This window comes from Eptesicus fuscus, chromosome 6, assembly GCF_027574615.1.
Source record: "Eptesicus fuscus isolate TK198812 chromosome 6, DD_ASM_mEF_20220401, whole genome shotgun sequence".
Classification (NCBI taxonomy): Eukaryota; Metazoa; Chordata; class Mammalia; order Chiroptera; family Vespertilionidae; genus Eptesicus; species Eptesicus fuscus.
In genome coordinates, this window is record NC_072478.1 from 45501817 (window position 1) to 45529616 (window position 27800).

General features: G+C 38.5%; 1 protein-coding gene across 3 annotated transcripts in view; it reads right to left on the bottom strand.

Annotated features, from left to right (window-relative positions):
- Positions 1 to 27800, bottom strand: part of FSTL5 (follistatin like 5) — a 554870-nt gene that overhangs the window by 45467 nt on the left and 481603 nt on the right. For all 3 annotated transcript variants that reach the window (XM_054717664.1, XM_054717663.1, XM_054717662.1), the window contains 2 exons: positions 16393 to 16542; positions 5740 to 5847 (listed from right to left, as the gene is read on the bottom strand). In XM_054717664.1, coding sequence (XP_054573639.1) covers positions 5740 to 5847; positions 16393 to 16542 — 258 coding nt within the window. The remainder of the gene's footprint in view (positions 1 to 5739; positions 5848 to 16392; positions 16543 to 27800) is intronic.

A 27800-nucleotide genomic window follows, 5' to 3' on the forward strand; every position in this document is an offset into this window, starting at 1 on the left:
CTGACTGATGGCTTAGGCCCACTTCCCCTGGGGTGTGGGCCTAAGCCAGCAGTTGGACAGCCTTAGTGCTGCCGAGGAGGCAGAAAAGGCTCCTGTCACCGCTGCTGAGCTCCCAAGTGTGAGCCCAGCTTCTGGCTGAGCGGCGCTCCCCTGTGGGAGTACACTGACCACCAGGGGGCAGCTCCAGTGTTAAGTTGAGTGGGATCGGGTAGAAACTGGCTCTCTGACATCCCCCGAGGGGTGCCAGATTGCAAGAGGGTTCAGGGCAGGCCGAGGGACCCCACCGGTGCACAATCGGGGCCAGGGAGGGACATGGGAGGTTGGCCAGCCAGGAGGGACTGCAGGAGGGCTCCAGGGTATGTCCAGCCCGTCTTGCTCAGTCCTGATCGGCCAGACCCCAGCAACAACCTAACCTACTGGTCAGAGTGTCTGCCCCCTGGTAGTCAGTGCACATCATAGCGAGCAGTTGAGTGGCCTTAGCAAATCATTAGCATATTATGCTTTGATTGGTTGAATGGTCGACTGGATGACTGGACACTTAGCATATCAGGCTTTTATTATATAGGACAGTGGTCATTAGTCAACAGAGCCAAATATCAACAGTACAACGATTGAAATTTCTTTTGAGAGCCAAATTTTTTAAACTTAAACTTCTTCTAATGCCAGTTCTTCAAAATAGACTCGCCCAGGCCGTGGTATTTTGTGGAAGAGCCACACTCAAGGGGCCAAAGAGCCACATGTGGCTCGCGAGCCGCAGTTTGCCGACCACACATATGGGATATCCTACTATGGATCAAATTCTATCAGGGTGTTTTTTTTTTTTTTTACAGTTTCTCATACCTCCATGTGTTTGTTTATTTATTTATTTTTTTGACTCTGCTGCACAACTGTTCTGTTAGCTTTTTAAAGTATCTTCCTGCCTCCCCCCTTTTTCATATATTCCCCAAATTAAGCTTCCTAAAGTACTGACTGACTCCTTCCAAACTGAGTCTTTTCCTTTAGTTTTTATGACAGGAGTAAATAGCATTTTTATTTTTAGAGGTCTTTTATTCTGAAAGGTTAATTTTCTTTCAAGTGAGTATATATTCATTGTGTTCCACTGAAAATTGCCATGCTCAGTAAAAACATATAAATTATTATAAGTTAGGATAGCTCAGTTATGTTTCAGTTAAAAAAAACAAACACATAACAGGAAACAGACCTTTATGTCTTAGTGGCTTAGAGAATAAAGATTCTGTTTCACACCTGTTACGTTCCCTGAGGAATCTGCAGGATATCACTGTTACCTCTCAGTGTTCCACACTGAAGGAGCAGCTGACTACCTCAAATGTTCCCATCCACAGCAGCTCTCATTTGCCAGAACCAGTCGTATGGCTCCTCCTAACCAAAAGGAGCTCAGCATGCGCCAGAAGGAGAGAGAACCAAAGTGTTGATAACAACCTTAAAGACACGATACCTGTTTTTTGTTTGTTTGTTTTTGTTTTTTTTTAATATATTTTTTATTATTGATTTCAGAGAGGAAAGGAGAAGGAGAAAGAGACAGAAACATCAATTATGACAAAGAATTATTGATCGACTGACTCCTGCATGCCCCCAATAGGGGATCTAGCCCACAAGGGCACGTGCCCTGACTGGGAATCGGACTGTAACTTCCTGGTTCATAGGTCGAAGCTCAACCACTGAGCCACACCAGCAGGGCTATATCGGTGTGTTTTATTTTTATTAATGAATATCAGTAGAAAGTTGGCACTGGGATTGTAGCCATTCATAATAATGTCTGCAAGACTTTAATAAAGGTGAACAGAGTAATAGGGAAGAACTCTCCAAAATTTTTCCCTTTTGATTGTATAGTGTATAACTCAAAATGCATGTACTTGTATTTGAAGTTAATAATACTTGACTGACTGAAGCAATTATAATATTTACTGAGAGCTTGCTGTGTGTCAATATGTGTTCTAAGTAGTTTCCAGGCATCACAGGATTTAATATTCATACAATACTAAAATGTGTGCATTGCATCCTAACCTTCCCAAAATTACTGATGCAAAAATATGTCATGCCACTAAAGGCATATTAACTGAGCATCACTTATGTGCTTGGCATAGTCCTGGCTGTAAAAAACACAAGGCTGCTTCCCTAGCTCCCCGCTATCTGGACTTTGTTCCCTGATGCCTCTGGGCCCTTCTCACTGCTGGGATTGAGCAGGACGTGATGGATGGCCAAATTCAGGACTGAGATGACTAAATGCAAGGATGCACAGATTGATCTGATGCACATTAATCAATATGCCCCATCTTTCAGCAACCCCTGGCTCATTCCTAACGGCATCCTGCCATTGGCCTCTCTAGGTGTGGTGCCTTCCACAGACCCAGAGCCTCCACCTCCCAATGTCACCCCATCTGGCTGTGGCCTACTTTCTGACCAATAGCAAATCTAAGGACTTTATTCCACGTTGTTTCTTAGAAGTATTTTCTTCTCCAATTATTTTGCATTTGAAAAGATATTACAGAGAAATTGTAAAACTGTGCAGATGACAGACTCATGATTTTTAGGACAGCATTTCTTAAATTCTTATCAGGCATGATGTCTTAAAAATAACTGATAAATGTTTGCAAATTCACTTAAGAACACTAATTGGAAAACTCATTGTCTTACATACCTAAAATCACAGTACATGTGTTTTTATTTATTAATTATAAATATCACAGAAATAACATATTTTGCTTTCATTATTGGCAAAGATTTACAGATTTACTAATAATCAAAAGGAAAACAAAGAAGAAGGAATGTAAGTAGGGCTTTCTGGTCCTTAATAAAATGTTTTTGCTCCTTCAAGGGTCAGTGGGTACCACTATAAGATACACAGAATTAAGGCAAAAAAAGTTGCTGACTAGCCTTTACATTCTAGCATCAATCTCTTTCCAGTCTAACCTTTCAACATGTGGCATAGACACTCTAGCAAAAGTGAGAGCTTGCTCATGTTTTTTTTTTTTTTTTTAAATATATATTATTGATTTTTCACAGAGAGGAAGAGAGAGGGACAGAGAGCCAGAAACATCGATGATAGAGAAACATCATCGATCAGCTGCCCCCTGCACAACCCCCACTGGGGATGTGCCTGCAACCAAGGCACATGCCCTTGACCGGAATCGAACCCGGGACCCTTCAGTCCGCAGACCAACGCTCCATCCACCGAGCCAAACCAGTTTCGGCTGCTCATGTTTTTGATCTGGTGAATTCCATTTCTCCAAAAGAAAAGTATTCCCATTTTCATGCAAATCTTAAAACCCATTTTCTTTGGGGATGTTTCCTGATAAATCTGTTCTGTTGGGAGACAATTATCTAAGAATATTTGACATTTTTGCAGAGTCAGATCTTTTTGAGCAAAGGGCACTGGCAAACTTTGTTAAAGGATGATGTCAGTAAAAGTGCCTGGGATGCTAGGGATGGTGCTTTGCTCCTGAGATATTTAGAAACTTAAGGCCTTTGAGCCAATTCTTGACATTCCAGGGTACTGACTTGTCCCTCCCTCTCAGGACAAGATTTGCATATATTTCTGAGAAATAATCTCTGTCTCTCACAGGAGAGGATGGGCTGAGGGAAGCAGCCTAAAAAAAACATAGGGGCACATATTTTCAGGGTCCTTTCCTGTAGTACTGTGCTGCACTTGCAGGGTAACATTGGTCTTCCGCACATCACCCGATGGGGGCTAGAGCTGGAGAATAGCTGCTAACATGCTCCATGGGTAAGAAATGGTTCATTCTCTGATCCATAGACCCTGCATTTTCTTTATCTATCTATCTATCTATCTATCTATCTATCTATCTATCTATCTATCTATCATCTATCATCATCTATCATCACCCACCATCTACATACATATAGATGTATGTACACACACACACTTTATGTAAATAAATTTTCTTGTTATATAATATTTTAAGAATATTTCTCACTTCCTAAATTTTATTTCATATTTTCAAGTGTGCCAGAAAACATTTCAAAAATTCACTAAATTTTATTAGCATAATCCTCTCTCTCTCTTTCTCTCTCTCTCTTTCTATTCAGAGAAAAAGAATCCATTTTGAGAAGGCTGGATAATGTGTGGAAAGTTCCTTAACACTTATAAAAGACTTTCCCCCCTTTCTGCATGTTATTAAAGATGTTTGCCTAAAGTTATTTTTAAATCATACCTATTCTATTTATCTTGTCAAGATTATATTTAAATACAAACTATCAAATGATGAGAGCCTATGAGCATATTGAGGCAGATCATTCAGACAGTGGTCCACAGTGAAGATTGTGCTCTTTCCATCAAGAGATTGGCTATTACTCCATCCTTTAGAATCTAGGCAGGCAGTGTAACTTGCTTCCATCAACAGGCTGAATGCCGTTACTTATGTAAATCCTGGAGCCCAGATTTTAACTGGCCTAGCAACTTCCAGTATCTTGTAACCTGGAATCACTATGCTGTGAAGGTGTCAGTCCAATGGATGAGCAAGCGCATGTAAGACACACAGGACACCCAGCTAAGTACTAGCACCACAGGCAGAGGTCAGAGTGAGGCCGTTTTGGACCTCCCAGCTCTTGTTAACAAATGATTTCAGCATTTCAGTGAGTGCTCCCTGATCTTGCCTGCAGAAATACCCAGACTGCCAAGCCACAGAATTTGTGAGTGGTAAGTCATCCTTGAATTTTGTTGAAAACCTCAAGTTTTGAAGTGCGTTGATTTGCAGCAATAGATAACTGAAATACTGTATCATATTTTAGATGCTTCAAATGATACATATTCCTAGTGAAATGTAAAATAAACTATTAACTCTGGTAGTTGCATTAAATTATTTCATTTCAATAAATCTGCTCTTTGTAAGTTAAATATTGTAATACAGAAAATACTTCAAAAACATTAACAGTATTGGTACTGACAATTAATTAAAAATGACATTGCATTCAACAGATTTACTGAAAACTGGCTAAAGGCGAATGACTTAAGACTTTGTAAGAAGAGACATGTACAAGGTGGTGCTCTAACCACAAGGTGGTTTAGAAATAGAAAATTTGCAGTTTCAAGGCCAAACATTCCTTCCCTTTTTCTCTCTCTTTTTCTATTTAAACTTACAAATCCAAAAATCTGAATAAAGTGTCAAAGAGTCATTGTCAAATGTATACTATATTTTTTCTGCATCTGTCAAGTTCTCCTATAAGCAACTTCAAGACAGAAGCAAGTTCCACACAAATGACACCCCATTAATTCCCAATTAGAAATGAGCCTGTGCTCACATGACAAAATTCTAGCTGTTTGGAGAAAAGTGGAGATCTGCTTTGAGACTCTGTCTACCTCTCCTGGTCTCTGTTTCATGTACCCCACCCAATAGGCCCTGTTTTGAAAAGAAAAACTGAAATAAGAAAAAAAAATTCTTATGAAATTTGCAGGGAGGCAGGAAACTGTTGAAAGGTAAATTTCAACTTGTTTTTTTTCCTAACAGTATCAATTTTGTCATCATAGACTATGCTTGTAGCATATACATCCAACCTTTGATAAATATGTCCTACAATACTTTCCAATTAAAAAACATGCTGAGAAATCAACTTTCTTTTACTCTTTCTGTGCAGATCTAGATGTGATTAAAGTACAGTCCTCAGGTGGAAGAATATAATTGTTAAATGGTTATAATACCCAATGAGATAGCTAAAGGTTTAACAATCATTATTTGCTCAAATATAGTGAAATGGACTTACCTGAAGTGTTGGAGAAGTCTTTTCCAAGGTACCCCAGCTTAGCACCCAGACCTGATCATGTGATCTGTCATAGTGTAATTTAACTGGGACAGGGTCTGTGCTTACTGCCTGCAAAAAATAAGAGTTGAAAAAAAATGTTTACACACTGAAACATTAGTTAAAAACTAGGCCAGAAATTACGGAAGAATTCAAGAGTTTAGATGTCAGATTATAAACGTATGTTGCTAATTACCTAATTTTCTAAACTCTTACTTGATTAATTTGGAAATGTGGTACTTTACTCAAACATGTTTTTATGCCATTTTATAAAGTCTTATGTTCACTCATTACCTATGCAAATTGTATGTCATGGAGAAGCTATTTAAAAAACTCAAGATATAAGTGATTAACATGTGCATTTTAATCAGTTGTTGAATACAGGTGAGAACTAAGTTTATATATTATTAGGTTTTTTCCATCCCAGTGCTGGTTATGGAATTTGACCATCTATAATGCTAAGACACTAATAATATGAGATGTGGCTGTAACTCTAGTAACAGATTCCCTACTTTATTTTCCTTAATGAGAGATCTAAAATCACAGAAACAAGGAGAACCAATTTTTTGTACCATACATGATATGGTAAATGTGTTTTTCTGCTAATATTTATAATATTTAGCATTAACTTAAAATAAAACTTCCAGAAAATAAATTGCTTCCAGGCAGTTATTTCACTCACTTTAATTTTAAGCTATTTATATTATAAGCTAAGCCCTTTTCAAAGTAATTTGCTGTAGTACTTGCATAGATAAATTTTATAACACAAAACAAATTGTATTAAATAAAACAGCTTTTATTCAATATTGAAAGTATTTCTTTCCAAAGCTCTGTTGGAATATACTTAGAGAATTTCCTAAGTCCTAGTTCATAACTTAATCATTTTCTCAGTGGGTTTAGTTGAAGGTAAACTACCTTTGTGGTTGAACATATGGAGATCACATTTTAACTAACATGTTGGCAATTTAGTCTTACAAAGAATTTTTTTTCTAAAACCTTGCTCTGTGTTTTATCTCTGTTTTTGGATTACTGAAGTAATTATTATATTTCTGAAAAGACCTATTTTAATATTTCTGTATCAGTGTCCTCATCCCTTTCCTCCTTGCTAACAGAAGATGGCATTGTTTTGGTATTAGATGGGCAGCAATGTTCTCAGGGAAGATGAGCACCAGAGATTCAGGGACAATGACTAATTTCATTGCCTTTTGGCAAATATAAAGTTTCCCAGCCTCTCCAGGGGTTAGGGGTGGTCACATGGCATATTCTAGTTTATCCTATATAATAAAAGTCTAATATGCAAATCAACCAAACCTTGTAAGGACCGGTAGAACGACTGGTCGCTATGATGCACACTGACCACAAGGGGAAAGACGCTCAATGCAGGAACTGCCCCCAGCCTACAGGCCCCAGGCCAGCCAAGGGAGGTGCCAAAGGGGTCCCCCAATCGCCCTGCTGGTTGCCTCACAGATTGGCCCTGATTGCTGGCCAGGCCTAGGGACCTTACTCATGCACAAATTTTGTGCACCAGGCCTCTAGTATATTATAAAATTACTAGAGGCCCAGTGCACTACATTCATGCACTGGGGCAGGGTGGCCTTCAGCGAGGCCTGTGCCCTCTTGCAGTCCAGGACCCCTCGGGGGATGTCGCCTGCCAGCTAAGGCCCACTTAGCGCTGCTGCAGAGTTGGGAGAGGCTCCCGCCACCACTGCTGCACTCACCAGCCAGGATCCTGGCTTCTGACTGAGCTGAGCTCCCCCTGTGGAAGCACACTGACCACCAGGGGGCGGCTCCTGCATTGAGCGTCTGCTCCCTGGTGGTCAGTGTGCGGTTGTTCCACTGTTTGGTTGATTTGCATATTAGGGTTTTATTATATAGGATTGTGATAAATGTTTTCTGAGAATAATATTGCATTCCATCAAAAGAGACAATAACAACAGGAGCCTTCCTTGCATCACACTTTCTCTTTCTTCCTATTTTGAATGTTGCCATATGAGAATATTAAGCCTCAATTTCCAAAGCCACTTTGAGGCCATAAAGCAATAAACTTAAGAAGGGAAAGTCAACACTTTGAGGATTGAAGTGAAAAATGAAAGGAAACTAAATTACTGATTTGGTATTGTGTGTGTGTGTGTGTGCCAGAGAAAAATGAAAGGAAACTAAATTACTGATTATAATCTAGAGTAGCTGCATAAGCCTAGAATAACTATCCCTAGACTTAATGTTAGTTTGAAATAATTAAATGGCTTTATTTCTTAAGAAATAGTTAGTATGGTGTTTTGTTAATTATACTCAAATAAGTGCCAGATGTTTCATCTAAATTCTTCATGTAGTGATCATTTCAATGCACTTATAGCAAAAAAAGCCATCACTGACCATTACATTAATAAAGCAATAAGATTTCCTTTAATTTTTCATATTTTCCTCTCAACATGTTAAACTTGATCCATGTATGATTATAATGGTCATGATCATTGCATGCAGCTGAAAATGAGATAACCTTTAGATATTTAAAATGTTAAAGATAAAATAGGTCAATACAAACACCAAAGCAACAATAACAAAGACCTCATTATTATTCAATTTTTCAGAAACAGTTATAAAAAGAGCAAAGAGCCTGGCCGGTGTTGCTCAGTGGTTTAGTGTCACGGTTCGATTCCAGGTCAGGGTACATGCAGGGTTGCGGGCTTGATCCCCAGTGTGAGGCCTGCAGGAGGCAGCCAATCAATGATTCTCTCTCATCATTGATGTTTCTCTCTCTCTTTCCCTCTCCCTTCCTCTCTGAAAATAATAAAAATATATTTTTAAAAGATCCAAAATCTTTAAATATCTTTCAATATTAGGGAACAATTAGAATAAAAATTTCCAGCTCTGATAAAGTTCTTTTCTATTCACCAAGCTCTTACAGAAGCATTGTCTGACATGGACATACCACAATCCATATGTTATATTAACATCCACATAAAACAGGATATGGAAACAGTCTCTGTCTTACCAGGAGTCTTCTAACCAGTGATCATCAAGGCTGGGGATTTGATAGTCTCTGTTCCTTCCCAAAGTCGGAACCTCTGTGCACATGAAAGACCATCCCTCCTGGTTGATAGTTTAATTCCTGACAATGTTTGGATATGTTGCCCTCCTATTTATGCCTCATGTATAAGAAATACTCTTTTTTTCTCTCTCTCTCTTTTGGAAGGTGGAAAGAAACTCATGGGCTCAAATATATTCAGTATCATAAGCGGAGAATCATTGAGAGTATACACCTGCTTATGAGCATGTACTCCAAAGTAGACTTCAAATCTTAGCATCTTCAGTTAAATTTAAAATAATAATAACAATAAAACAATAGGAAGTTACTGAAATTTTGTGCGGCTCAGTTTTCTCTATAACACAGTGAAGATAGTAATAACAGCAACTTCAAAAGGTTGTTGTGAATAGGTGAGGTAGTAAATGTAAAATGCCTAGGGTGTGCCTGGTAAATAATAAGCACCATGAAAATACTGCTGCTACCATTAGAAAAAACTAATTGAACTAGAGTCATTTATGTAACAGTTAGCATCATAGTGTTTCAAAGTTAGAGGCGTAATATCCTTACTTAGCAAATGATAAAAGATACATAGAAGAGAAGGTAAATAAACAGTCATTGTCCTCGACAAATTTAGAGCTAGAAAGTGAAAGAAGAACTTAAAATGTTATAACAGAAAGATAAGGACTAAATGCCATGAAATCTCAGAAGAAGAACAATACAGGATGAGGGATACAGAGAGAAGAGGATTATTTAACTGAGCCTTAAAGTATGAATATTTTCACGAATGGGAAGACAGACTTTATTTTTATTTATTTTATTTTTTATATTTTTATTGATTTCATAGAGAAAGGGAGAGTGAGAGAGAGACAGACACATCAATGATGAGAGAGAATCATTGATCGGCTGCCTCCTGCACGCCCCACACTGGGGATCAAGCCTGCAACCCGGCCACGTGCCCTGACTGGGAATCAAACCGTGACCTCTTGGCACATTGGCCCGGCAGACACTATTTTTTTAAAGTTAACTTATGATAAAATGTTCCAGGAGGTTCAGAAGCAATTTATGATTAATTGACTTCAAATCAAGTAAGATATATGTATTTGAAAGAGAAATATATAAATTCATTTTAAAAACAACTTCAGAATTTTAAAAATGTCAGCTCAATATTGTCCAAAGTTTTAAACATTTTGTGTTTCATCATTTCTAAGATTTGGTACTTAATTTAGTTTATTTTCCTATTTGGATATAAGAGCATACCAGAACTGAAAAAGATATGCAGCTCAAAATGAAGGAAAGTACATCTAAGGTATTTTATTGGAAAATGTTTAAGTCTTGGGAAAAATCAGTTTACAAGTTTTCAAGTGTGCAGATATTACACATTTTACAGAAAGAACATTTATATGGTTTTCCACAACAAAATAATATAACAATGATGAAATTATTCCCAAACAATGTTCTCCAGATTAACCTTGTCATAACGTGATTTTCAGGAAAATGCACACACACACACACATACACACACACACACACACACACACACAATACCAAACAGATATTTTCCTACTTACATCATCCACTTTTGAAAGGAATAAATTACATATGTTGGATTTTACAAAATGTTTGCTAGTATATTCTGGAAATTACTCTAAATGATCAGTAAATTTAAACCATTCGCTAGTAAAAGAGAAAGGTGCTATTTTTGGCACTTTTTAATAATTTTCTTTCCACAATTAAACCTGTAAGTCTATGGGTAATGAATAGTTAAAATATTTCTCCACATTTTATGAAAAGGATTGTAAATATTCTATTATCTTTGACTGCCCTCTCCCTCCCATATCTCACAACCTCAGGACACACGATTGTACCTGCCTTCTAAATACTGACCTCTTTCCGGCTCCTCTCCTGCTACCACCATGCACAGAGCCTCTATCATCTCTAACCTCATCACATGATTTCTACCTTCTAACTTTATACTCATCAACTTTATCAACAGATTTATCAGAGTGATTTTATTTTTGGGTGTAAGCGTTAGACAGATCATGACAGGAATCTGTTCACAACACTACAGAGTGTTCTCATGTCCTGCAGAATAAACCCTAAAGTTCCTTATAATAACTACCAGGCAGTACCTGACCTGCCACTCCCCAGTTTTCTTTCTTAAACACCCTCAGCTACTATTTGTTACTTGATGTCTCCAATCCACCAACCATTTATACCAAAAATGATATTAGTTAAAAGACAATGTTCAAGAATATGAATATAAGCATTTTATATATGCTCATCTTTCACCTCAAAATTAACCTCATAGAATGCTCATTTATTACTTAGTATAAATTTGCATTTGTTTACTAATATTATTTTGCCAGAAAAATTGTTTTCAAACTTTGCCTTTAGAAGCCTATGGAAATAAGACTTATTTGTAGCAGGTGATTTTAATCCTCACCAAAATAGAACAAAGAAGATCAGTTTTGACCTATTGAGTAATTCTGTAAGACTTTGTTTAAATATAAGGTTCTGATACCATAAGTTGGAAAGTTTTCTTCCATATGATAAACACTATAATTTTATACACATAGTAGACTATGCTTGGCCTAGTGATATTCAGATAATTAAGCCAGAATCCTTCATCCAAGGATTTATTGATTTATTCAACATTTTCACAAAGCTCTTTCAAATAACTTAATTAATTTTATTATAATAACATGTTTCAGGTTCCAGAGTCTATATTTCTTAATCATCCATGTAAGTAGCATTTTCAGAGTGTTATATTATAACTAGAGGCCTAGTGCATGAAATTCGTGCACTGGGGGGGGGGTATCTCTCAGCCCAGCCTGCACCCTCTCCAATCTGGGACCCCTCAGGGGATGTCCCAGATTGGACATCCCTCTCACAATCCGGGACTGCTGGCTCCCAACTGCTCGCCTAACTGCCAGCCAGATCACACCCAACCCTCTCCCCTACCAGCCTGATCGATGCCTAACTGCTCCCCTGCTAGCCCAATCACCCCCAACTGCCATCCTCTGCTGGTCTGGTCACCCCCAACTGCCCTCCCCTGCTGGCCTGGTAACCCCCAACTGCTCTCTCCTGCCGACCCGGTCACTCCCAACTGCCCTCCTCTGCAGGCCCGGTCACCCCTAACTGCCCTCCCCTGCTGGCCTGATAGCCACAACTACCCTCACCTGCCAGCCATCTGTGGCAGCCAGTTTTGACCACATGGGGGCGGCCATCTTGTGCGAGGGAGTGAGAGTCAATTTTCATATTACCTCTTTATTATATAGGATGAATTAATTTATTATCTTATTGCTTTGTAAAAATATGTTTAACATATGCTATATAATATAATATTCTTATATGTTGCAGCTTTATAAATATATTGATATAAATATTTTTCTTTACTATTTTAAAACATTATTTAAGGGTGCAATTTACTTACACTATCAGGTTTTTCTTTTTTTTTTCCTTTGTTGATTTGACCTGTAAACCTTAACTCCCTCAAAATTCCAATATACCTATAGACATACAAATTCATCAATATTTCCTGAGGGGATATGACAAATACAAATAATTTTAAAAGCATGCTACACTGGTTACAGACCAGTTGTATCAGCTTCTAGAAAGATGGCTTATACTGTAAGGGTGAAATTCTGGGAATAGCACCAAAGAAAGATACACAGACTTGGGGTTTAATCTTGACATGAAGGAACAGTGTGGCACAGCTTGTTTATCAGTCTGACAAGGAGAGTACCAGCTGGCTAATTAAGTGAACCTAATTTAAACTAATGATGTAGATTCTCAAGATAATGTGCTAATGGCTAGAGGAGACTGCTGATGACACTTAAGAATACTCCCGAGGTGCTACAATAAGCCACTGCTGCATCCAAGCAGAACCTGATTTTGCTCCATGGAAGACAAAATGAGGTCAGTTGTTTATTAGTTAATCATCTGTAGAGCAAAACATCACCTGTATAACATTCTTACAAAAATTTTTTATAAGAAGAAAAGCAAGAGCCATTTGATGTTTAAAACAATACCAAGGTTATAGATTCTATTTAAAAATTGTGACCTTTCATTTTAAAGCTGCAGATAGAAATAATACTGAAACAAAATACTGGAAACAAATATACCCTAATGGTAATAATTTATCATGAAGCTGTAAAATCTTATGTTGTTAAGAAACTATTTTTTTATTTTAATAATAAAGTGTAACCATGTTGTTTAACTTTTTAAATGTTTAGTACTGAAATGTTTATTTAATATCATGCCACACCATCAATACATGCAAAAAAAGAGTCAGAATTATGGTTTCCTAGATAAGGTCAGTGTTAAACACTAGAGACCTACTTTAATCTGATTGAAAAAGAAAGCTTGAAAGATTAAATTTAAATAAACATAAGGTTATATTTTTATTTTTTCCCCCAATAATAAGGCACTTTGATTTTGGACTTCACTGTCACATTTCTATATCCAAACTATACAATATTCTATATTACTTTCTATCATGTTTGGGAGATGATTAAAGTTTGATTATAAGTAATATTGTTAGTTGCCTCTGTATAATATACTCAGATTAAAAATAAACAAATAACCCAGGTACAGCACATAATCAGAAAATCTAATTTAATTGGGATACAAAAAAGTGGTCAGATTAGGAAAGGTTGCTTTATTTTTATAAAATTAACTTTGTACTTTGCAGTTGACTATGATCCATGGATATAGATAAAGTTTTAAATTACAAATAAAGTTTTTCAAATGTAGTTTTTTTAAGTAGTTAAAAATATTTCTTTAAATAAATTTAAAATGTGAATTACTTGAATTATCCTATCTAGTAAAAGAGTAATATGCAAATTGACCATCACTCCAAGACACAAGATGGCTGCCCCATGTGGTCAAAGATGGCCACCCCCATGTGGACACAAGATGGCTTCCACAAGATGGCCTGAAGGTGAGGGCAGTTGTTGGCAGTTAGGGGTGACCAGGCCAGCAAGGGAGGGCAGTTGGGGGGGACCCAGGCTTGCAGGGGAGGGCAGTTGGGGGGACCAGGCCAGCAGGGGAGGGCAGTTGGGAGGGACCCAGGATTGCAGGGGAGGGCAGTTGGGGGGGATCAGGTCAGCAGGGGAGGGCAGTTGTGGGTGATCAGGCAAGCAGGGAGGGCAGTTAGGGGTGACTGGGACAGCAGAGGAGGGCAGTTGGGGGAGACCAGGCCTGCAGGGAAGGGCAGTTGCGGGGGACCAGGCCAGCAGTGGAGGACAGTTGGGGGGAACCAGGCTTGCAGGGGAGGGCAGTTGGGGGGACCAGGCCAGCAGGGGAGGGCAGTTGGGGGGGATCAGGTCTGCAGGGGAGGGCAGTTGTAGGTGATCAGGCAAGCAGGGAGGGCAGTTAGGGGTGACTGGGACAGCAGAGGAGGGCAATTGGGGGAGACCAGGACTGCAGGGAAGGGCAGTTGGGGGGGACCAGGCCTGCAGGGAAGGGCAGTTGCGGGGGACCAGGCCAGCAGTGGAGGACAGTTGGGGGGAACCAGGCCTGCAGGGGAGGGCAGTTGAGGGGGACCAGGCCTGGAGGGTAAGGCAGTTGGGGGGGACCAGGCCTGCAGGGGAGGGCAGTTAGGGGCAATCGGGCCAGCTGTGGAACAGTTAGGGGTCGATCAGGCTGGCAGGGGTGTGGTTAGGGAGTGATCAGGCTGGCAGGCAGAAGCACTTAAGGGAAATCAGGCAGAGGCAGGCGAGCAGTTGGGAGAGAGCAGTCTTGGATTATGAGAGGGATGTCCAACTACCCATTTAGGCGTGATCCTGGTGTCCCTCAAGGTGTTCCAAATTGGAGAGGGTGCAGGCTGGGCTGAGGGACACCACCCCCATGCATGAATTTTGTGCACAGGGCCTCTAGTTAATTTATAAAACAGAGGGTTCAATATCTAAGTCTGTAAAATCTTTAACTTACATGTTTTTAAATTAGAAATTTGAGAAATCTGAAACTATGAGATGAATTATTTTCAAGTATAATGATATTTAGGATGTTCATTATTCACCTTTAAGCATGTACTTTTGAGGACTAAAATTTACATACTCTACAATACTGTTAAGACAAGTATAATGATGCAATATTTTACCCAGCAGGTGGTAGACTTTTGGAACTCATTATCTAAAGATGTCCACATACTGAAATTACACATGGTTAAAAAAAAAAGAATTTAGACAAATCAAAGAAGATACTTTTTTAAAAAATATATTTTATTGATTTTTTACAGAGAGGAAGAGAGAGGGATAGAGAGTTAGAAACATCGATGAGAGGGAAACATCGATCAGCTGCCTCTTGCACACCCCCTACTGGAGATGTGCCCGCAACCAAGGCACATGCCCTTGACCGGAATCGAACCTGGGACCCTTGAGTCCGCAGGTCAACGCTCTATCCACTGAGCCAAACCGGTTTTGGCAAAGAAGATACTTTTAATTTTGAAAAAAGATAATCTAATAAATGATATATGTCTAATATTTTAGGTGGATAATTACTGTCAATGATAGGCCTCAAGAGGTAGGGTCCCTGCCCTGCTGGTGTGGCTCTGTGATTGAGCATCAACCTAAAAACCAGGAGGTCAAGGTTTGATTCCAGGTCAGGACAAATGCACAGGTTGCAGCTTGATCCCCAGTAGGGGCATGCAGGAGGCAGCTGATCAATGATTCTCTCATCATTTATGTTTCTATTTCTCTCTCTCCCTCTCCCTTTCTCTCTGAAATCAATAAAAAATATATTTTAAAAAATAATGTCCCTATCACAAAGAATACTAGATTGAATATACCCAGAATAGAAATGTTTATTTTATAAACTAAGGTAATCTCTCAATTTCTATAGAATAGATTGGTGCAGAATTGTCCAAATCATTCTGCTGCTACTTCACTCTCTTTTCCAAAGAGGTATTCAGTAGTCCCGTAACTCAAAACCTTTCCTTTTCACTGATATAATATTCAACATGATCATAAATTTCTCCAGAACTTGTGAGCAACCCCATGACATACCACTATCTATACCTTACTATTCCAAAAATTAAGATCCCATATTTTTCCTACAATAGGGATATATCTGATATATTAGAGATATTTGTCTTTGTCATTGACCTATGTACATATTAGTACTTTTTTTTTTACTACTTAGTAATTAATATCTATTAAGTTACTATATTTAGTAAAACCTTTCATTATCTCAGCCTTTGTTAAGAATCAAATGAGAAAGACATAATACTGCTTCTAGGATGATAAGCAGCAATACCTTAATTGACCTCAGACTAGGACACTCCTTGCTCTAGGCAGAATAACCAACTCTGAGGATGATTTGTGTGAAACTAGTCATTTTAGTATTATTATGTGTTCACAGAATCAAATTTTTAAAAACAAAATATATTTAAATTATTTATTTAATTCATTAAGCTCAAGGAGCAAAAAGAGAGAAGTGCGAGAAGAAAAGGCATATATTTTCCAGTTATCTAAGTAATGAAACTAGTTATAACTGACAATCAAATGTCAAAGCACAAGTTACCTGGTAAAGGCTATTAAGTTAAAGTAAATATTTTTAGTCACTTTCAAAAAAGTAGGAGTCATTCTTACCTGAACAACCTTTTGGGACTGCACATCAACAATTAGGACTCTGTCCAAGGTTGGCTGTGCAACATAAATGAACTTGTCTTTGACATTAACCGCTGAGGCCCACACACATTTCTGAACTTCATCTCCTTCAGCTTTGGGACAAACTTCATCCTATAATTTGTCAAATAGAAAAATAAAATGAGTATCTTAAAATATAACATGGGCATGTCCATATTCAGTATAAAATTAATTGCCGCTTTACTACTTTCAGCATGAAAAGCTAAATATAAAAATTAATAAATATAAATATAGAAAGAGATAAATTAATCACAACTGTATATAGTACATATTTAAATGCATTAAGTATTTATAGAAATAAATGGGAATGTGAGGTAGTTATTCAGAATGGTTACTTAACTTTTCAATTTGGCATCCAGGTCAAATTTTACAATGTCCTTTAATCTACCCAAGCCTTTTTATTCTACTTTTTTTTGACCCTAGAACTGCATTCTGGTTGAATATTGCATAGTTTGGGCTGGATGGCCATAAATGAGTCAAAAAATACCTTCTATTTCTTCCTTTCCTGCAGTTTGTCAATAAATGAATGTTGAAAGGATATGTCAGCCTTTGTTACCCACTCTGGCAGATACATCACAAGTATAAGAAATGTCACTTAGCTTATTATTTTTTTCAGATTTTTCTTTTATTCAGTGGTCTATTGGTTCTATAATTCTCTCAATTTACTTATAGTTAGAAAAAAAACACACACAAAAGAGATTTGTTGATCAGCACATATAGTATGTATGTAATGATAAATACTTATTTATATAATGACTAGAGGCCCGGTGCATGAAATTTGTGCACTGGGCGGGGGGGGGGGGTTTGTCCCTCAGCCCAGCCTGCCCTCTTTCACAGTCCAGGAGCTCTCAGGGGATGTCCTACTGAGCATGCCTAAGCCGCTGTCTGACCTCCCTCTGCGGAAGGCGACCGGGCTGATCAGGGGAAGGCTCCAGCCCCATCACCCCACTGCTGCTGCCACTGCTGGCTGCCACAGCTGCCAAGGTGTTTTCATCATCATGGACTCCAGTTCCTTCACCACAAAAAAATGACAACTTTCTTTAGGCATTTTCAAGATGTGTCTTTCATAGGCTATGACATTTCTTTCTTTCTTTTTTTTTTTTTATCCTCACCTGAGGATATTTTCCCATTAATTTTAGAGAGCATGGAAGAGAGGGAAAGACAGAGAGAAACATCAACGTGAAAGGGACACTTTGGTTGCCTCCTGCATGAGCCCTGACCTGGGCCCTGGCAAGGGAGGAACCTGCAACCTAGGTACTTGCCCTTAATCAGAATCGAACCTGGACTCTGCGGTCCACAGACTGAGGCTCTATCCACTGAGCCAAACTGGCTAGGGCAGGATATGACATTTCTTAGCCCTCCAGCAGCAGAACTTGTTTTATTCTCCAGGAGTGAGGTGGAAAAACCCTAGATCACCTTCTTGGATTCTTATTACCCAATTTACCAAGAACACTGCTAGTGGCATACAGGGAGCTTAGCCAATGAGCAGTCAGAAAAGGTGTTTCTTCTGAAGCTCATGCACAGAGGCGGGACTGCTAGCAAGCCCCGGCTGGCATACCCGCCCTGTCTCTGGGCCTGCTCAAGCCTCTGCTGTGGCTTGAGCAGGGCCCCCCAGCTCTGCTTAAGCCTCCACCATGGCTTGGGTAGGGCCTCAAAGCAAGCATTCCGCCTGGCTGCTCACGCTGCCCGCTCTCAGCGGCTGCCCTCCGCCCTGCCCTGGGACTGGGAGATTCCAGCGGAGCTAAGAGGACTGGGCGCCACCATCTTGTGGCTACGGGTGCCTCCATCTTTGTGATGGAGTGACAGTTAATTTGCATATTACCCTTTTATTAGATAGGATGATATAATGATCAATACTGATTTATGTATTTTACTTGTTTTATGATATAGGCCTGATCATTGATTACTGATATCTAATTTACTGATTTGTGTACTCCAGCTAGTAACTCCTAAGCTAAATTAGAATACTCTCTTCTCTAATTCAAATAAAAAAAATTTTCATCAGAATTTCCATTCACCATTTGTACTTAATAATCATGAAACAAATTCCACAAAGTTTTCATTAGCTACACCACTAAACGTATCTTTTAATTTAACCTTTTGCACTCGGATGTCGAGTATGACTCAACACGGTTAGCATTAGAATAAAGGAATCGAGTGCAAAAGGTTAAAGGTAATACTTACAGCAGATAAACCACATTTGGCATTTAATGATTAAAATGAACACTTCAACAATGTAACCCTTCTCAGGAAGCACAACCATAATACGTGGTCTACCTGTTTGCATAGCATTTGGAAAATAATGTAAAAACCACAGCACTCCAGAGTGAGAAGCTCAGTATGTGGTCTTCAGGTCTCATTCAGGGAGGAACTGGAGTGTCTACTAATTTCTAAGATCCAGTCCAGAGGTTGTCAGGTTCAGCCAGAACACCAGGAACATGTACTGGTAATGTCTAAACAGCACAGGCTGTTTTAGGCTTCCAGGAAATAAGAAACAAAACAAAACAAAACAAAAAACCAGCCTGAAAATAATGAACAACATAAACTGATGAACAAAAACAGATCCAGAGAAGCATCTTTCAGACCATCAAACCTCAGAGGGAAGGTGGGGGAGGGTGGGAGTAAGGGGGATGGATTAACCAAAGTACTTGTATGCATACATCTGAGCCTAACCAATGGACACAGACACCAGGGGGATGAGTGGGGGGGTTGGGGGTCAATGGGGAGATAAGGACACATATATAATACCTTAATCAATAAAAAAATAAAACAGTAAAAAAAAACAAAAAAAACAGCCCAGCCCCCGTGGCTCAGGGGTTGAGTGTTGACCTATGAACCAGGAGATCACAGTTTTGTTCAGGGTCAGGACACATGCCCATGTTGCAGGCTCCATCCACAGTGTGGGGCATGCAGGTGGCTGCGACCAATGATTCTCTCTCATCATTGATGTTTCTATCTCTCTCTCCCTCTCCCTTCCTCTATGAAATCAATTAAAAACACACACACACAAAAACAAAACAAACTAACAGAACAACAACCTAAAACGAAACACCTAATGTATACTTCTGGTCGTTTTGGAGGTATCACATTACTTCATTTCAAGGAATGTACCATGATCATTCTACGATGACTACCTGCAGGGTCATTTTGAGTCATGTCCATGGCACCCTTAAGCAGGCAGCACAAACCTGAAGGCAGAAATCTGCTCTCAGCACATGCTCAGACATAGAGAAAAGTATTCATCAATTTACTGAAATGTTATTTTTGTATGGCTAACATTTTCCCTCAGAAATATCTTAAAAATTCATTGATAAGAACCTATTTTGTGATAATCAAACACTATACAAAATATGTACTTGGAGGCATGAAGAGGTGAGAAAAAAGTGGGACCTAAAGTTGATGAAAGGCTCAGCATATAGGGAAATTGTTTACAAATCCTTTGCTGTTGTGTAAAAGCCACCAATGAAACCTGCCAAAACCACAGAAAGTGTGAGTGGCCTGACAGGTAACTGTCAGCCAAACAACTGCAGAACCAGGAGCAATTTCCACCCCTTTGTTTGCTACAAAACTATTCAACAGTAAAATAAATGACTCTGCTGGGAATTATTTCTATTTGTGTGCTGTCCCCACAGGATGTCCAGAGTCACAGTCATTTTTACAAAGCCATTAAAAGTTTCCTGACAGTCAGCCTGAATTTTATTTGCTTCCCTTTATGACATTATTTCTGATTATAGTCTATTAGGTCCCATTTTACAATAGCACTCTTATTTTTTTAGATTCCATAGATTAATATTTATTTATGTGGATAAAAATTGGAGAGGAATGTGTTTTCTCATGCATTAGGCATTTAATGGAATAAAAGAGAAGCTAAAAAAAAAACAAAAAACAAAAAACAGAGATGCAAAATAAGATTAAGCTAATACATACTGATGAGGAAAATTGTCACAAATTCTATCAGAGAGTATCATGAAATTACTTTTTATAGAAATGTATACTACCTGCCATTCAGAGTTAAAGGGACTAATAAGATATTAGAAATAATGAGGATGAGCATCAATAAGAAAAAGACAATTCTAGTTTACTAGAGGCCCAGTGCACGAATTTGTGTATGGGTGGTGTCCCTTGGCCTGGCCAGCAATCGAGGCCTATTTAGGGGCCAGCCAGCTGAGGGGAGGGACAGTGGGAGGATGGCCAGGTGGGAGGGGGGAGGGTTCTGTGGGGTGAGGGGCTGGACGGGCAGAAGGGAAGGGGAAGCAGAATGGGCCACGGGAGGTTGGCTGTGGGAGCACACTGAACACTAGGGGGCAGCTCCTAGAGTGTCTGCCCCTTGGTGGTCAGTGCACGTTATAGTGACTAGTTGTTCTGGTCGTTCAGTTGTAATGGTCTCTTAGGCTTTTATATATATAGATAATTAAAACTTACCTATTTCCTTTTAGGTTTCTTCCACATTTAATTACACATTTCTTGTGTATGTATCCACCTCTTTAAAAATTGTAAAGGAATATAAGATATAGTATAAATGATGATGGAATTTTTGGTTTAAAACAATTAAAATAGTGTTGATGATACTTGATTTGCTAAACATAAGTAGGTCAAACATATGAATATATGCACTCATCTTCTACAGGGCTTTGCCATTTGTATTTATTGTATTACCTATTAAAAATACTTTGCCCTTAAATCTCCAAATTCCCATCTCTACCATTCTTCTCCCCCCTCCTCCTCTTTCTTCTTCTTTCCCTCTTCCTCTTCCTTGTTCTCCTCCTCCTCCTCCTCCCCTCTCCTTCTTCACAGTTCCCCCTTTAGAACATCTTGCATCATTCATGGCAGGAACAAATGTTATTTGTCACAAGTAGCTTCATTTTCCTTGCATTCAACTCAACAACTTTCTGTCACTATCCCCTCCTCTCCTCTCACCTTTCTCTAATCATAGAATTGTCCACTGTCCCTTATCTTTGGAAAGAATGGCCCTACATTTTATTTATAACTTTATGTTTTCAAGTCTTCAAACATGAACATCCTCCTGTAATTTAAGAAGCAAATAATAAAACAGCATTAATTGGCTTAATCTTCTTTCCCTTCAAATCATTTATCCAATTCTCTTCAGACTTCACACAAGCTGTCTAGAACTTTACTCCCAATCCCTGACCTTTGTTCATACTTCAAACTGGTTTATTCATACTTCAAGCTGATGTTCATGATCCTATCATTTCCAAAAGAGATGTTCTGAAAAGTCACCAGTGGACTCAGAATTTCCAATCATTAATTTTCATTTATTGGGGAAGCACTTATTGATCACTTACTCTGTGAAAGATATTGTGCAAAGCTATGCTTGGAAGTAAACACATGAATAAGAGAGAACACTTGCTTATCATTCCTGCTGCACTTGGCTGTTTCAGACAATTGATTCTTCCTAAAACGTTCTTTTATTCTTGTAAGGCAAGGCTCAGCAAACAAGGGCCTCAGACCAAATTCATCCCTCTGCCTATTTTGGTATGTGGTCCAGGATCTCAGAATTTTTTTGTTTTGTTTTGTTTTGTTTTAGCATTTTGAATGGTTGAAAGTTAACAAAAGAAGAATACTATTTCATGACATATAAATATTATGTAGGATTAAAATGTACATAAATAAAGGTTTACTGAAACATAGCTATACCCATTTATTTAAATATTGTCTGTGGCTGCTTTCATGCTATAATGGCAAAGACCATATGGACTGCAAACCTACAATATTTTTTTAATTTATATTTTTTATTGTTTGAAGTATTACATATGTCTCCTTTTCCTCCCATTGACCTCTCCCCAGCTGCCCCCCGCCCCAGCACATGCTCTCACCCCCTAGTATCTGTGTCCATTGGTTATGCTTATATTTATGCATACAAGTCCTTTGGTTGATCTTTTACCCATCCACGCTTCCACCCTCTCCTGCCTTCCTTCTGAGGTTTGATGGTCTGTTCGATGCTTCTATGTCTCTGGATCTATTTTTGTTCATCAGTTTATGTTGGTCATTATATTCCACAAATGATTGAGATCAAGTGATATTTACCTTTCTCTAACTGGCTTATTTAGCTTAGCATAATGCTCTCCAGGTCCATCCATGATGCTGCAAATGGTAAGAGTTCTTTTTTATAGCAGCGTAGTATTCCATTGTGTAGATGTACCACTGTTTTTTAATCCACTCATCTACTGATGGGCACTTAGGCTGTTTGCAAATCTTAGCTATTTTAAATTGTGCTACTATGAACATAGGGGTGCATATGTCCTTTTTGATTGGTGTTTCTAATTTCTTGGGATATATTCCTAGAAGTGGGATTACTGGGTCAAATGGGAGTTCCATTTTTAATTTTTTGAGGAAACTCGATACTGTTCTCCACAGTGGCTGCACCAGTCTACATTCCCAACAGTAGTGCACGAGGGTTCCTTTTTCTCCACATCCTCGCCAGCACTTGTCATTTGTTGATTTTTTGGTGATAGCCATTCTGAAAGGTGTGAGATGGTACCTTATTGTCATTTTGATTTGCATCTTTCGGATGATTAGTAACTTTGAGCATGTTTTCATATGTCTCTTAGCCTTCTGTATGTCCACTTTTGAAAAATATCTACTTAGGTCCTTTGCCCATTTTCAAACCTATAATATTTACTGTCTGAATCTTGGCAGAATAAAATGTTGCTGAATAGGGATCTAGGATATATCCCTACCCTAGTCATCACTTTAATACTATTGGGAAAAATTCTGTCTTAGAAGGGCTTCGTTATCTTCTGTTCTCTAATTGTGAATTCAAGAAAGCCAAACCCCAGACTTTGGTTTTTTGCTCTATTTCTTTTACATTAAATTCCTCTGAGAAGTTGTTCATTCTTATTGCTTTATTATTATCATGGTCAGATGACATCCAGACAAAACTGTTCAATGGACAATTTTGAATGAAGATATAATAGAGGAATAAAGTATACTATAATAATGGAAGTAGTAAAGGTGATTTGAAATTAAATAGACAATAAATCAAGAAAAGGTAAAATACATACACACACACACACCTAACCACACATAGTCAGATAGATAGATGAGAGATACATTACATAGGTAAGAGATAGATACACAGATGATATAGATAAATAGATGGTATCTATCTAGAGGTAGATAATACGACTTGATTTATATTAGGGAAGTTTAAAACCCTAAGCGGTTCTATAAAATAACAGGACTACTAGATAGTAAAATAACAAAGACTCAAATTAACAATAATCATGTGGAAACCTATGTATAGAACATTTATAGTTGATATTTAAAATATCCTCATTAAAGTTTAAAAAGAGACAATAATCAAAGGAATACCAGGCCTAGTAGCATGGGTAACAAAAGCACTGCAAAGACAAGTTAACGTTATTAGGTCAAGGTTCTCTAAGGCATAAAGAAAAGTAAACTTCAGATCTTCTGCATAACTTGGAATACAAATGCATTTTGTAATATACATGAGGTGTGAATGAAAACAAATTGGCATTAGTATTATAATGAAGGTAGAAATAAGTATATAACAAACTAGATGACCTAAGATGTATACACCCCATTTGGGCACTGAACTAGGCAGCATTGTGGATTCACCCAAGAGTGATATATAGACAATTAGAGATAGGCACTGAACCACTGGAAATGTATAGAGTCAAAGGTGGAGAGAGAGGGTTTGACAAATATGTAAACACTAGACTAGAGGCCTGGTGCACCAAATTCATGCACTGATTGCAAGAGGGCACAGACCAGGCCAAGGGACTCCACTGCTGCACTATCAGGGCTGGGGAGGGACACGGGAGGTTGGCCAGCTGAGGAGGGACTGCAGGAGGACTCCAGGGTGTGTCCTGCCCATCTTGCTCAGTCCTGATGGGCCAGACCCCAGCAGCAAGCTAACCTACTGGTTGGAGCGTCTGTCCCCTGGTGGTCAGTGCACATGATAGCGACTGGTCGACTGGTCGATTGTCTTCCCCGTGGTGGTCAGTGCCTGTCATAGCGAGCGGTTGAGCTGCCTTAGTATATCATTAGCATATTACGCTTTGATTGGTTGAACGGATGACCGACGACCAGACACTTAGCATATAAGGCTTTTATTATATAGGATAAGCATTTAATTTTGAAATATTTCCTCAGTAAATACATGTTGAAGTTTTAACTGTCACTTGTCATAGCAAAATAAATAAATAAATACATGAGTCAAGAAATGCATATTTCTCAATAATGATGTTAAACACTAGGCCATGTCATCTTGAATCATCGAGAAAATGAATTCTAATGTAGTATGATTCAAAATGTGGCCTTTGGACAGGTACCAGTTGGCCTATCATTTATTAGCAAGTTGATAATATTAAAGAAATTAAAAAATAACCATTTAGAATCTTTTATAGAAATTTGACATTGCAATAATATCCATGACATTGCCATGTGTGATCAGTGGACCTGTCTTCTTGAACAGAATTTTTGTTGTTGTTCATCCTCCCTCAAGTATATATGTTTTTCCCCATTGATTTTTTTAGAGAGAGTGGAAAGGCGGAAGGGAGAGAAAGCTGCCTCTCGCAGGCAGCCCGACCTTGACTGGGAATCCAACCCATGACCAAGAATCCAACACCTGACCTACAGGCCAACACTCTAACTGCTAAGCCACACTGGCCAGGGCTCCTTAAACAGAACTAGAGCACTGTGAGTCTTGTTTGAGTATATTAAGATAAATAGAAAAGTGAATAATGGAACACTTGAAAAACTAGTGTTTACTTTATCAAATGCAATAGAATGTCAAGAATTGTTCTCATTGAGGGTTTGTTGCAAATGAAACAAGGACTCTTTTGTACTTGATTGAAATGTTTAGTTTTGGATTCTCAGAATATATTTTACAGCCATGTAGAAATATTTACAATCAAGGTTAAGATATTTGTAAATATGCTAGATGTATTATATTATTTTAATCTTGCTTTGTGATATTAAAAAAAAAACACACCCTAGATTTTACAATAATGTATTAAACAATAAAATATCAATGGCTATCTCTCTTACTGGAACTTTTTTTTTTAAAGAAACAATGAGATTAAACTACTTTCATCAATTTTTAATTGGGATCACTGCTTATAACCCAAACAATACAACTGCTCTTCCCTTTAATTAGATATATTCAATTTATCTCATTCTATTTCCCTTTCCATTTATTAAAATGTCATAAACAGTCTATTTCATATTAGTCAAAGCATAAGTAGTCACCGCAAGTTAGGGGCTGATTTGCCTTAGTCTAGCTTATTTTAGAAAACTGTCATAACACAATTTTGATTCTACTATATCAATGTGCAGAGGCCACATTACAGAACTTTTCATCTTTTAACGTTTATTGATCACTTTCAAACATGACTCATTTAACCTGCATAATAAGCCTATGTGATGGGTAATATTATTATACCAGTGAAGTAAACAAGGCTTACAAGGAATATTAACACAGTTCATCTGAGTGTACAGCTGAACATTATTACATCCAGGTCTGGTTGACCTCAAAGCCTGTTTTCTTAGTGTCTCTAATATGCTGTCTCTAAAGAGAAACCAGTCCTCAGTTTCTGGCTGTACAATGTTATCAGCTCTATTTTTATTGTGACATTGAAAGCCATAAATACATTCTTCTTATGTTAAAATAAAAGATGAAAATTTCTGGAATGTGGCCTTTGTACCTTGATTGATTGATTTGCATATGTTGAACTATCCTTGTGCCCCTAGAATAAAAATCTGATGTACTGTTCTTTAAAAAGTACTTTTTGTTTATTTGTTTTGATTTTTGTTAATCTTCACCAGAGGATATTTTTCAATTGACTTTTAGAGTGTGGAAGAAAGAGGGAGACACCAAGAGAGAGAAACATTAATGTGAAAGGGACACATCCATTTGTTGCTTCCCGCATGCACACCTACCAGGCCAGGGATTGAGCCTGCAACCGAGATATGTGCCCTTGATCAGAATGGAACCTGGGACCCTTCAGTCTGCGGGCCGACACTATCCACTAAGCACAACTGTCTAGGGATGTACTCTTATATGTATACTAGTAGCCCTGCACACGAATCTGTGTGCCAGTAGCTCTCTGCAGGGCCTGGCTGCTCCACACCGGCTGCCCAGAGGCTCTCCGTGGCCCAGAGGCCCATCAGCAGCTGGGCGGGGAACGCTTGCCTCATCGCTGTGGAGGTGAAACCAGCATTCTGCCAGGCTGCTCATGCTGCCTGCTCTCAGCGGCCACCCCCCAGGACTGGGGGACTCTGGCGGGGCTGAGAGGATTGGGCACCGCCATCTTGTGGCTATAGGTGCCGCCATCTTTTATGACGGAGTGATGGTTAATTTGCATATTACCCTTTTATTAGATAGGATAGTGACTCCTTATTACTCAGATAAAAATGTTTTTAAAAGGATGGCAATAATTGTCTGACACATACATCATTCTGGTCACATTCACTCATAACTTGGCTGGCACTTATTAATAATTTCTTAAAGAAGACTTAATATGCTATCTTAGATAAAATTACTTTACCCAATTAATATGCTATATAACTCCATTAAAATGCTGCTGCACAATTTATATACTTCCCACTGTTGTTCCCTCATCATTAAGCTTATATACTTACAGTCTTATACATGCACACGATAAGAATTTAAAAGTGTGATTTTAAATAAAATATTAGAAGCCCTCTTTAAGTCTAGGACTTCAAAGACCAATTTTATAAATTTATTTCTTTTAAAATCTTCTGAGGACTAGTTAGAGGTAGTTTACATTACTTTCTTTAGGAAGCACTTGGCAGGATATCATTGAACCACAAAGGGACAAGAGCTTAAATTTTTCTCCTTCGGTAACTCTTTGTAAGTTAAGCCATGTTTGAATAGAGGCCCACTGAGAAAAGAGTAAGTGGGGCAACATTCCGATTACCTTTCTAAAACACACAGTGGTATTGAATTCAAAAGGTTGCTGTATGGCTTCCTGGGGAAAGAAATTGCATCATATAAAAGGGCTGGTTTGTACCAAGTATTTTTGCAGGCAGAGTTTGGAGAAATAGTAATTTGATTAGAAACAGAATGAAATGCTGAAAAGAGAAAGTTGAGAGTATGACTATGGACTGATGAAATCCCTGAAGGCTGCACAGCTAGAGGCGAGAGGAGACACCAGCAGAGGAAGAAACGTGGACTATTGTGTTCCCCATTTCTAACCTCAGTTACAATTTCTTGAAACCTATGTATTCTGGACAAAATCCTTCCATTACATTCTAATAGAGCACTAACAGTATTTATTCCTAAAGGCAGAGTCATTTCCATGCGTGAAAATTCCAAACCTGGAAAACAAGACATTTTAGAGGTG